This window comes from Anastrepha ludens, chromosome 6 (assembly GCF_028408465.1).
Source record: "Anastrepha ludens isolate Willacy chromosome 6, idAnaLude1.1, whole genome shotgun sequence".
In the NCBI taxonomy this organism is placed as follows: Eukaryota; Metazoa; Arthropoda; class Insecta; order Diptera; family Tephritidae; genus Anastrepha; species Anastrepha ludens.
The window spans coordinates 104,071,292-104,084,919 of NC_071502.1; the positions used below are offsets into that span (position 1 = coordinate 104,071,292).

Consider the following 13,628-nt stretch of genomic DNA (forward strand, 5'->3'; position numbering starts at 1 on the left):
GGGAATTCTCGACGTGAATGAAAAAAAAATACAATTTTTTAGAGAAGAACAAGAAAGAATGGATGCAATGCAAGTTTGCACTCACACGTTCAAAATTACATGAATTGTTTTAATGTTTCGGAGCAATTAAAAAAGTTGAAATTTAAGATTTTTTTAAATAAGTTATTATTTCCTAGTATTAGGCGGCTAATACCCGTATTTGTTGCCTGCGATCCATCTTTTACTGACAAAACAATCCAAGTTGCAAATCAGCCATTCCCTAATCTGCGTAACAACCGTCTGTCACACTACAATTTTAATGAGAATTAATTGCGCCGGTAATCCCGATTAACGCCGCCGTCTGTCTAGGCTATACGGTTTCTTTGGAAACATATTTTTCACGATTTATCAGTCCAACTTACGTAAATCTTAATATTTTCTCGAATTATTTTAGTAAAAGTCTTAAAATATAATACATTTTTATGAAAAAATTTCTTAATACTTAACAAAGAGCCTAACTACTCAAGAGGTAATTTTCAATTATTTAAATGAAAGTATTTTATATTTCAATATTATATATATATATTTTTTTTGATACTCAAGAAGTATTAATTTAATTTGTCACTTAATCGTCAATTATGCCAGAGCTGCTCAAGTTTTTATTATAACCTCAAAAGCCATCGCCGATCTGAGATTTATTAACTTTACAAGTAGTACACACGCTTGCTTTACGATAATACTAATTTATTCACTAATTTGCCTTTTCACCGCTCGAGTAGTGAATATTGCTTTAATAAGTTAACAAAAGCAGAGTGTATGCAGTTATTATGATTCTCGCTACGTGCCGAAGCCAAGGGGTGTCGGATGATGTTTAGCCCGTGTTTGAGTATTACGTACCTATTGTTGGTGGGAGATTTGAATATCAGCATAATGTTTATTTGCACAGCGCGTCGTTAACTCCCTTTTCATTTGCAAATAATTATTGCTCACTTCAACACGGAACGCTGATAATGTACAGTAACTTTGAGGTCAAGACAATTTAGAACACTACCGCATATTGGAATGTTGTTCGCTAATCACAACATGGATTTTTGTACGCAGATAAAGAAGGGTGTAGAAGATTAATCAAGATAGCAATAGCATGTAAATAACTACGATATAAACAAATACAAGATGGTGCAAAATTAATCACTATACAAATGGTTAGTTCCAGAAATTGAGGAATCAACAGTGTTATGTCGAAAAGGAGATGATTTGTATGACAAGATTTTTCCCATGGCAGAAATGTACTCGAAAGTTTGCCATTGCCGTCCTTGGAGTAAACTATATTGAAAACAGCTTTGTCCATCATTTGTAACAAATGGGAGGCCGTACACCCAACAAATAATGCAGGCGCCAAAATCACGTTACCAATGGCATGTATAAACTTTGAGAAGAGTAGCAGTAAAGCCTTCTATTTTTTTCCATTCCGTGTTATATACTTTTAGAAGAACTAAAGAAGTGCAGGGCGAGAAGTCTCGATCGCAACCGAATTATTTGTCCCTCGTCTAGGTACCACAGTCCTAGTGGCATTGCAGGAAACTACGGAGCAGATGAACTGGCTAGACAGGGGACTTGCAAGGTAGTTTTCCCGCGAAATGAGAGAACTGAGATCTCCTTGACTATCTGTGGTCTACTCCTGGAAAGGTGGGTTTCGTTCAACTCAAAGACGCTAGGAAAGTACAGCAACTTCCAAAATCATGAGACTCTCTGCACACGTGTGCATCGGAGGCGCTCAAAGAATCTTCAAAGCCACAGCTCTCGAATTGCGGGTTCCATTAACGCTCAAAGGCGCTCGTTAATTGGTCAAGGAAAAACGTCTCTAGGTTAGTTGCTTCGATCACAGGTCGACTTGCCCAAAGATTGAACGTATGTACTTCATTTCGACTATTGCAGAAGCTGCAACTGTCTTGCGTGGCATGCCACTAGATTTAGATACTTTGGCTCATCTTTCTTGAATGATACTGATGACTTTAGGGATATAAGTGTCAGCCAGATCAATGGGCTTGCACTTAGAACAAAATTATTTAACGAGGAGTAGTATCCTAATGTGGTATCACAATGAGTCGGCAATAGTCTAAGTGAGTTGGTTTAAAGACCGACTGCCACTTCCACCTACCTACTCACCTACAGGACCTATGTATGCTGTGAAACTCGACATTACTTCTGAGTCCATTGTGCGTCAGTTCTATTTATGCTGTGAAACTCGACATTACTTCTGAGTCCATTGTGCGTCAGTTCTACCGAAAATGAAGTGAAATCATCTCACCATCTTCTCCTTAGTTATACTGCCTTCGCGGGTCTAAAATTTTGACTCCTTAGCTCTCATTTCTTTGATACGCCATTTTCTTTTTCTTTGATACATCATTTTAAAGAACACAATGACACACCCTTTTAAAATATTAACCCAAGAATTTACATGCAAATTTACATTTGCAAATCTCTCGCTTTATCAGCTCAAATAAACTCAAACTCTGGGGCACTTTCAATTGAATACTCGTAATAAATACAACAATAATACAGCGATAAAGAAAGACTGCCAGGCAGCCAGCCAGCCAGGCATATATGGATATTTGAGATAAATTTATGTGCTTCATTTCAATGCACTTTTGAAGCGAAATAACTACAAAATAAAGAGATAAATGTTACAGAAGTGAAGGAAAGCGTAATCGGTCGATAAATGTGCATATATTTATAATATGACTACGTAGGCGTAAGTATGTGTGTGTATGTGAATAGCGATCGTGCTGTTTTCCTAAATAGAGATTCTATTGTGTTGCATGGAACTAATAACACACTGAAGCAGAGATACAACAATTGAAGCGGGGTGACGAAAGTCCAAGAAAAGAGGATGCAGTAAGTTTTTCTTTTCTTTTAACTAAGTGAAAATGTACATAGTTTACATAATTTTTATGGCTTCTCAAAAGAAAGATTATTTTAACCAGAAAAATTAACAATCAATAAAGTTATTATAATTCAATGGAAGATACAGAGGAAGTGGGAAGAGGAAACGGAAATAGTATGTACGCTTACATAAATACTCATGTTTGCGAGTGTTTTACATTAAATGAGCTATGTATGTGTGTATGTGCATCAAAGTACCTAGGTATGTGCATTAAAACAAGCGCACGTGGTGCGCAGCACGCGCATTATACCAAGAAGTATCTACTTTTGTGGTTTATGTCACATGCACTTACGGACAAAATAATAGAAACGCTATATTTAGAACAGTTTTAAATACTTTTCTTTTGTTGCATAAATTTTCATAATTTTTTTATAAAAATATAGCTCATTCCACAACAAATATCATATAAATCAAAGGGGGAAATTGCGCTACATCGTCAGAAAAGAATTTTATCAAAAATGAGCGAGAATTTTGAGCTACTTCAAGTTTGCACTTTATTATACTCAAATTGAATGGGCTATAAAACTGCGTACCCAAAACTTTTTTTATCTAATTAAAAAAATTGGAAATTAATGAAAATTTGTCACATTTTTATAAATCTTGTACAAAGTTTCTATTATTCGATTAGGGATACTATTATTTTGTCCATAAGCGTGTGTATGTATGTATGCAGATAACTGTTGTGGGCATGTAGGGCACAGCACATTTGAACTTACTATGCAACAAATGATCCAGAGGCATATTTATATGAATGTTTGTAGTCGGCAGTTCTCTGTTGTTTATGCAGACGGAATTACGTGCAATCCAATAGGAAATATTAATAAAACCCTTTTTATTAAAAAAAAAAATAACAAAAACCAAATAAAGAAGAATAAATAAACGAACGGACGCGACAGTTTTGGCGTACCGAAAAGCTAAAATTAACTGTATTTCAATAGTTTACTTTGCACTTGCAGGCGGCATGAGACGAATTTTGGTGCACTCTTGTCTTTTTTCTTTCGCCCCTTTTTATCGCAATACGTTCAATTAAAGTTTAAAATTTGGCATGTACCAAAAGCATTAGTGTGCGTATACGATTTATAATTTCTTCATGATGCATTCAGTATGACTCAAATCGGGTTTGATCCAGTTATTATTGTATTTACGTAAGTTACAATGATTTGTTAATATGTCATGTCTGTTTAAGGACAAGACGGGCCTAAGTGATATTATAGGACTATGAATAAGTTCGTGCGGTTTTACAACAGATGGCGTAACTTGATTATTATTCCATCGATCCACATTTCCAAACATTCATTGGAGAGCTACTGTCGTAAGGCACAAACGTCAGTATAAGTTTTTTATTTGAAGCGTAAACAACAATATTTTTACCACACTTGAAAATGTCGAATTTCGTGCCAAATAATGTGTTTTTGCGGGGAATTCTTCTTCATTATTTTAATATGAAGAAAAAAGCAGCCGAAAGTCATCGTATCTTGGTGGAAGTTTATGGTGAGCATGCTCTATCTGAGCGAACGTGCCAGAAGTGGTTTGCACGCTTTAAAAGTGGTGATTTTGGCTTGGAAGACGAAGAACGCGAGGGTGCGCCGCCAAAGTTCATGGATACCGAATTGGAGGAATTGCTCGATCAAGATCCGGCTCAAACGCAAGAAGAGGTTGCAAAAACTTTGGGAGTTGATCAATCAACCATTTCCAAACGTTTAAAAGCCATGGGAATGATCCGAAAGGTAGGCCATTGGGTGCCGTATGAATTGAAGCCAAGAGACGTTGAACGCCGTTTTATGGCATGCGAACAACTGCTTCAACGGCACAAAAGAAAGGGTTTTTTGCATCGAATTGTGACTGGCGATGAAAAGTGGGTCCATTACGACAATCCAAAACGTCGGGCAACGTATGGATACCCTGGCCATGCTTCAACATCGACGTCGGCGCAGAATATTCATGGCCTGAAGGTTATGCTGTGTATCTGGTGGGACCAGCTGGGTGTTGTGTATTATGAGCTACTGAAACCGAATGAAACGATTACGGGGGATGTCTACCGACGACAATTGATGCGTTTGAGCCGAGCACTGCGAGAAAAACGGCCGCAATACGCCGATAGACACGACAAAGTTATTTTGCAACATGACAATGCTCGGCCACATGTTGCACAAGTGGTCAAAACATACTTAGAAACGCTCAAATGGGATGTCCTACCCCACCCGCCGTATAGTCCAGACCTTGCGCCATCCGATTACTATCTCTTCCGATCGATGCAACATGGCCTGGCTGACCAGCACTTCCGTAATTACGATGAAGTCAAAAAATGGATCGATTCGTGGATTGCGGCAAAACCGACCGAATTTTTCACAAAGGGAATCCGTGAATTGCCAGAAAGATGGGAAAAAGTAGTAGTAAGCGATGGACAATATTTTGAATATTAAATTTGTAACCATTTTACGTCAATAAAGTTTCAAATTTCGAAAAAAAAACCGCACGAACTTATTCATAATATATTTATAATTGATGCATTAATCATTTGTTAGGCGTGGAAGTTTCCCTGCGTCTTGATATTAGTCTACAAATGGAGGAACCTACAGTTTTATGCCGCCCCCGAATGTCAGTTCTTATGAGATGCTTTCTTCATAGCAGAAATGCACTCAGAGGATTGCCATTTTATAAAAAATAGTATAAATAGTTGTTTTGAACATTTGTGAAAACAAATTAAAAAATATCGATATGCAAACATTTTATACCAAATTTTCGGAAAAGCGCATTCTACCCATAGGAATTTAATCACAAATTTGAAAGGTCCAGATAATATTAGATTAAACAAAAACAATTTTTTTGAATTAAAAAATATTGAAAAGAAAATTTAAAAAAAAAATTTATTTGAAAAGAAAATTAAAAAAAAAAATTTATTTGAAAAGAAAATTTAAAAAAAATTAAAAAAAAATATTTTAAAAAAGAGAATATACAGAAATTTTTTTTTTTAATTTTTAAATAAAAAACAAAAACAATTAAAAAAAAAAAACTAAAAACCAAATTAAAAAACAAATTAAACCAAAATATTTTAAAATATTAAAAGCAAAACAAATTAAAAATAAAAAAATTAAAAACAGTGAAATACATTTGAATTAAAAAAAAAATGAAATACAATTACATTTAAAAATATAATAAACAAAATGTAAATAAAATAAAAAACTTACATGAAATAAAATTAAAACAAATAAAAAAACTTAAGGGGTTATACGCAGTTATGAAGCAAATAAAAGACGGGTTGTCAAGGATTTATCCTGAAGAAACTTCAGAATATTTTAATTTGAAAATTTTTGGCGGTTATAAAAGCATCCTTCAAGAACGTAACAAAATTTTTTTTTTTTTGAAAATGTTGATTATAGAGCGCGCTGCAGGCGATTTCTGGAACCTCCTTTAAAAAAAGACGATTTACGGTGTACATCGTAACTCAGGATTGGATTATCTGAAATCAAAAAACCAAACAAATTTTGTTAATATATTAGATTATCTAGTAATTAATCGTTCGGCTAATCAAGATAGTGAATTTTCACAGAATGGCAGCTTTTAAAAGAAATGATTTCGATTTTTACGTTAAAATTTGGCCGTAAATTGATTATAAAATGGAAAATAAGTATCAGATTTACAAAAGGAACGATTAATTACTAGAAAATGTATCTTTAAAGATTGAGTTAAAACGGTTGACCGATCAAACAAGCCGTTTTCGAGATATCGTGTACACCGACTTGAAAAATGCCGTTTTGAAAAAAACACGTTTAAAGTTTCAATACCTACCTTAAAACGTGCCGAGGCATCTCTACATATTTAGGTATAACTCCGAAAGTATTGCTTAGATCTACTTCAAATTTCGTGCGTATACTTTTGAATATATGTACATTACAAAAATGCAATAAAAAATCGATTTTTTTGAAAGTCATAACTGCGTATAACCCCTTAAACAAAAAAAAATAAGAAAAATTTTAAATAATTCAAAAAAATAATAATAATAAATGTAAAACAAAATTCAGATAAAAAAAATTTAATTAAAAAGTTTAATTTTAAATTTAATTAAACAATTTTTTTATAAAAACCAAAATATAATTTTAACAAAAAAAAGTTTAAATAAAACAATATGAACAAAATCGTTAATACAAAAATAAAAAAATAAAAAAAAATGTCTTGTATTCCCATTAGACATTCAAGCAGTCACTCACAAACCCACTCGACAGACAGCAGAAGTTGCGTTATAAAAAAATACTGATTTTCAATAGAGACATACCAACTTAGTTTTTAAATAAAATACAAAGCAATAAATTGAGATATCGAGGGCTAATATTTATTCCAGAGTATAGAAGTAAAACGTGTTAAATTTATGTAACGCTCATATGACCACTGCGAAAAATTTTGTAGCGATCGATTTTTTGAGATCAGTAAGCCCCGTTTTTGATGAAATTTTTTTAACATAATTCTCAATTGTCATCGTTTTTAATCATTTTCAAACGTTGCTCCTTCGTGTGAGGTTCATTCAAAACATATGTAGAATGACTTTTTGATATTGCGACATCATAAAAAGTTATTTTAGGGATTATTTGTAAGTAAATACAAAATTATTATGCCACCATTGAAACCCCGTTACTTCTTTACTTGTCTTTTATGTAATTTTTTAGTTTTTCAATTGCTTTATTTTATCCACTGAGATACGGAAAAATCAAAAATAAAAATTACATAATTGTGAATTTCCTCTAATTTTTATTGCATCGCAGAACTAGCGAAGAAACACATGCATTTTATTGATGTTAAAAATTCTGCGGAAATGGCCATAAACAAGTTAGTACATAAAAAATTTATGGTTAGTTAGCAAAGAGTGCTGAACTATGCTTACCAAAAAGCGCCAAAAGAGTAGCGTTTCTGCGGTGTAGAATGACTGGTGTTGTTCAACGAAGTGCTACGGAATATGCCCGACATTTTTGGTGTTTTTATGATTAATCTTTTGTTTTTTTTTTTTTGGTCGTTTGATTTTGTGCTATTTTCTAATTTTGGATATATATCTTTGGTTTCGTTACTTGCGTAGTTTGTTATTTTACTGCTACTACAATTTGGCACTTTACATTTATGGTTGGCACTACTTTAGTAAAAATGTTGTAATTTTTTTTTAATATTTTCTTTTGTTTGATTTATTTTTATCCTAAGTATGGCAACCAAATTTCTTTTGGACTTGACTTTATCAGCGTTTTATTTATTTTCAGACTTTTCCGATTTCAATTTGACTAATTGCATTGAGGGTCTTATTCACGTTATCGATGTCAGTTTCTGGTTAAACTGATAAGCGCGCGTTAAGTAAACAAATAGCCACGCTGGCAAACCCTTTTTCACTGTTTAGCGGTAATATTTATAAATAAATGCGTGCATTTACTTATTTTTTCTTTTCTCGTTTTGCTGGTGACTCGTCGTAAATCATAAATGTTTCATATACACACACAGATACTTTTACAACATTTCTTTTTTTTTTACACATCAAAAGCGGCTCAAGGCACAGAAGTTAGCAAAAATAGAAATTCCAAAAAAAACATTCACTTCAAATCAGCTTCCACAACGAATGAGGCCACCAAAAGTTCCGAATTTTGAATTGCCGCCAAAACTAATTTAGCCCTTCTTTTTTTCAAAAAAACCAAAAAAAAAATAGCAACAACTGAAAAAAGAGGGGACTTCTTAAACGTTTGTGGCAATACGTGTTTTTAGTAATTTTTTAATTTTTCTTCTTCTTTTTTTTGCTTCACTTTCACGTTTTTATTTCTAAAATAACTAAAGTAGCGCCAGCGTGTCAACCCAGCGACCAGCAGCAGTCGCGTACGAGTATGTCTCAGACGGTACACGCGCGCTCCTCTAGCAATGAGTCACTTGCAGCTCGATCTCGCCTAGCTGCAAATCCGTGCGAAATTGCCTGCTGTTGCATGCATCAACAATATTTCATAGTCTTTCTTTTTTCGTTTATACATACTATATACGTCGTATGTATGTATTGTAGATATTTATTTTTGGTCACAATTTTGTTCTACTGCTGCTGCGAGATTCACCTGTGTCGAAAATTGGGGAAAGGGTAAGAAAGTTGTGCAGTTGTTAATGGATATGTTTTGCGAAAAAAAACTTCAACAAAAAATTAAAACTCGTAGAGAACTGTATAAAAATACGCTTGCGAACATTTGTGTAAGAGGAAATTAATGTAAGCATTTCGAAATGGTCCATATGCCACATTACGTTTTTGCGGTCAGAGGGACAGCTGGCCAAAGTTAAGCAAAGATAAAAAAATACACAAAATAAGGCAACATATAGAAGGGATATAAGTAATGCTGTTCTTTGATTGCAAAAAACCTATTTTCTACAAACTTCAATTTTATTTTCCATACACATAATTAGCTCACGCCATGTCAAGTTGAGTGAGTTTAGGTTTTAGTGCTGCCCACTCTATGGTCAAAAAGAGGGACACTCCACTTAAACCCAAAAGACCTGCTACCTTGACCAAAAAGCTCCCGGAGCAACTGGCAGGTGGCACTCTAAGTCAACTGTTTTGAGTTCTGTTTTTTTGTTAGATTGCCACATCTGTGATTAACATTCCTACCCATTCCTAGTCCATGGAGAATGACCAACGTAATGGCAGGCCTTCCACAACGAAAACTGATGAAAACATCAATAAAATGAAAGAAAATTTTATTAATAATCGCAAATTAACCATCCTAGAGCTGGCAGAGGACTTGGACATTGGGTCCTTGGGTATGGGTCCGTTCAGGTCATTGTGTGGGTTTGCGCCGCGTTGCTGCAAAGAACCTGACATCAAAACAAAGCACGTCGTTTTCGTTCAAAAAAGAAAGCTATGCTGACGAATACCATCCAACCGCCATAGAATTCACTTGATATGGCTTCCTACGATAGTCTCATTTTTGAGGAATAAACTTGTACTTTTAATGTTCTGAATATATTCCGGGAAGTTTTTGATGAGGGTGGTATTGTGATACCATGAGACTAATTTCGCACCAAACCAATTTTTTTTTTTCATAATGAAACCCAACAATTTGGGAATATCTGCCAAACTCGTATTCGCTAGACATTCAAAGTGTTGATAAAAGAAGAGAGACCTTCTACCAGATGTAACAAACCAAATAGAGACTGAAGCACCCATGCCTCCATTCGGTACTGCACGTACAGACCCAGCTATAGAATAGAGGCCAATTAACCTGGACAACTAGAGAATTACACGGGTTTTTCTCCTTTCAGATTACTGCAATGTTTTTCGGGACGAACCGGTGGCCATATAAGAAGCTGATAACAGCTGCAATTACAAAAACTAGAAAGTAAATTTGTGCTCAAACAGACAAGATCCTCTTAAGACAGTTAATACTGCCATGATGAATTTGAAGGCAGCAGTGAAGTGCCGCAGATTCCTAAACATGGTGGCAAACAGTTTGCTTGTTCAATTGGTGTAGGTAACGAAGAACGACAAGATAACAGGTAACGAGAGGGCAGACGAGTTTGCAAGAAAGTGTACTCCGGTAACACTTTCACCGACCTGGAACAAATAAAGCATGCTGCTCGCTTCCTGCAAAGGATTAGAGGAATCTTCCGGCTAAGCTATTACAGTATTTTTGTGTTGCAACTTCTTTCTGTATTAGAAAGTTAAAAAAACAAAATCTCAATGGATTAACTCCGGCTACGCCATTTGCAGTATTTTTGTGTCAGATTCTATTTGATGGGAATAAAATCCATAAACTACAAGATATAATATTTTGTTTTACTTAATATAAATTTTAACTTTTCGACTTCTTTCGAGATTTTTAGTATTTTAAGGTTTCAACTTTGTTTTCGACATACAGTTCGGATCTCTTTTCCTAGGCCATATACGGCAATCGAATAATAGTTGGTGTACGGCGTCCAGTTGCAAATCTATTGAACTCATATGGCCCGAAGATAATTTTCAGAAAACATCCAATCTATTTAGCGAAAATCAGACTCATCGCCATTCTTACTGGTCATTGGACTATCAGCACACACACCAGCAAGCTGGGTATAGCTTGCAATGATTACTGCAGCAGCTGATATTAGAAAGTAGAAGTAAGTAAAATGAACTGGCTGGGCTGTCTCTGTGCAGACGTACCCAGCGTTTTTGAAAGTACTGAGAACCACACTGGGAGCGTTTAAGTGCACTTTTCTTGTCTGCGTTTCCACGACAGTCGGTTCTACGTAACCGAAGCGACCCGGATTTATATCTGGCCAAGGACCGTCACTTCAGCAGCATATATTTCGTATATGTTTGCTGAACGTTTATGCTGCTACAACAATAACAGTAGTTGCCCAACCACAGCCTCCACAAAACTCTTAACTTTATCAACAGCGCTTTTTTTAATACAGGGCTGCCCATATTCTACGGACCCATCTGGCACCCCTGTATCTTTTGACAGAGACGTCAGATCGCTTAATGACATCCCGCGTTGGAAGCGTCAGTCCAAGCAGATTTTTACCATAGAACAGTACACGAGCGCTCCCAAATTGTTGAAATTTACATTCAACAAAAGAAGTCAAAAGAAGAAGAATGGGACGGTAAACAAGCAAAATTGCCGTATTTAAGCCACTGAAAATCCTCGACGAAATAGTCACTGTTTGGTGCGGCGTTAGTGCGAAAACGATTATTGGGCCGTTTTTCTTCGAAAATGAAGATGGTCAATCTGTAACCCTCAATCAGGAGCGCTATCGCGATATGATACCCACTTTTGTGATGCCAATTATTCGTCGAAAGCGTATGAGGCAGTTCTGATTTCAACAAGGCGGCGCTCCACCACACACAGCTCGCACCACAATCGATTTTTTGAAGAAATTGTTTCCTCGTCGTTTGACGCCGAAAAAAGGCGATTTTGACTGGCCACCGCATTCGCCCGATTTAACGTCACCTAACTTTTTCTTGTGGGGATATTTAAAATCAAAGGTTTATATTAATAAGCCAAAGACCATAGCTCAAGAACAACATTCGTGAGGAAATAGCCGCTATTCCAGCCGACACAATACGCCGTACAGGCTAAAGGCGGCCATTTGAGAGATATCATATTCAAAAAGTAATGTCAACAAATCTAATTGAACCAAATATATTAAAATGATAAAAAATTGTGTTTTTCTTTGCTTTAAAAAAAAACACATGGGCCCCTCGAATATGGGCAACCCTGTACTCCTATCTGCAAATTTGATTGTTACTTTACTTCAACATTTCGTCACTTTGCCACCATCTTGGCTAAAATTAGGTTAAGCCTGATCTTCTCGTTTCCCCGACAGACGATTTTACGTTACCTTAAGGGGTAACACCACTGTAGAAATTTCAAAAAAATTTTTTTTTTTTTATAAGCTTAAAAAATTCTTTGAACCTTTTAAAATACAGAACAAAAAGTTTTATACGTTACCGAAGTTTATTTCATAAATATTTGAAGCTTTTAACCAAGCGTTAGTGACTGCTACCTAACGACTTCTCTAAATTTCCAAACTTTAAACGCGTTTTCCTCAAAACACGTTTTCTGAAATTGGCACGCAGCATAACTCAAACAATTTTAAATATTTTTAATCAGGGTTTTCACTACGTCTGTATAATAACCTTCTTAAGAGAAGAGCGTAGGGGATTTTCGATAGATTAATTTAAACGATTGTTATAATTATTTAAGTGCCGTTTTTTAGTCCAAAATAGAGTTTTTTCCTTCAAATGCTTGCTAATTCCACAAAAATAAATATTTTTTAAATCCCCTACGTGTTTCTCTAGCTATTCTTATCTAGATTAAGAAAAAAAATGTTTCTTTGTTCCAGATTAAAATTTGCACCCTCTGTGCTGCGTGCCGCGGAGCTCCTTCAAGAGACACCACATTACAAAAATGTCTCCAATGCCGCCATTTTGTAAAATTTTTCGATCAAACTTTGTAGTTTTGTATTTTAGTATATAAGTAATAACTTCCCAAGTCAGAGTGATTGTTTTCCCTTTCCTTCTACACAAAAAAATTCTTTAAAAATCGTGTTTATTTTACGCGTGTACAGTGGTGTTACCCCTTAAGGAGGTGTAAAATATTTCAAGTTTTTTTCGCATGTTTTTATTTTTTCAAATGATTACTTAATATAAGTCGGATCATATTTAAGGAAGTTATGAGAAATTGAGCATCCGCTGCTCCAGACCGGCTTTCTATGCCTCTACTCGACTGTAAAACGTTTTTCTGAAACTTGTCATTTTTGAAGTCCATGAAGTCCGCCATAATTCAAAGTCGCCATAACTGGACCAATGGAAAAAAAATTTGCCAGTACCTCTTCACAATATTCAAAAGCTTTCAATGGCAGCTTTTTTTTTGGTATTTTTTTAATAATTCTTAATTTTACAGTAACAAATTAGCCTTTTTTCTAGCGAAAATCGTTTTTTTTTTGCTTGCAAGTACTACGAAAAATCAAAAACCCCCAAGGAATGCCTGCCTGTTTTCGCCGAATTAATCTTGCCCATCTCGCTCCTTAACGACTCGTGCTTATATCCAGCCAAGGAATGTCACTTTATCTGCATTCCGCAAAAATTTATAGGATATATTTTATGCTGAAAATAATTCGATATTATGGAATGCGTAAAGAAATATTTTCAGGCGTAGAGATGTGTCAATAATAAAAAATCGTCAAGATTCCTTAATCACATATTTTATTTGTAGTTAAAATT

General features: G+C 35.0%; 1 protein-coding gene across 7 annotated transcripts in view; it reads right to left on the reverse strand.

Annotated features, from left to right (window-relative positions):
- LOC128866909 (centrosomin) overlaps positions 1-13,628 on the reverse strand; it is a 64,668-nt gene that overhangs the window by 32,442 nt on the left and 18,598 nt on the right. For 4 of the 7 annotated variants that reach the window (XM_054107958.1, XM_054107954.1, XM_054107956.1 and 1 more), the window contains exon 2: positions 7,800-8,991. The exons of the other annotated variants lie outside the window; for them this stretch is intronic. In XM_054107958.1, coding sequence (XP_053963933.1) covers positions 7,800-7,882 — 83 coding nt within the window. In that variant the 5' untranslated portion in view covers positions 7,883-8,991. The remainder of the gene's footprint in view (positions 1-7,799; positions 8,992-13,628) is intronic. 7 annotated transcript variants of the gene reach the window in all.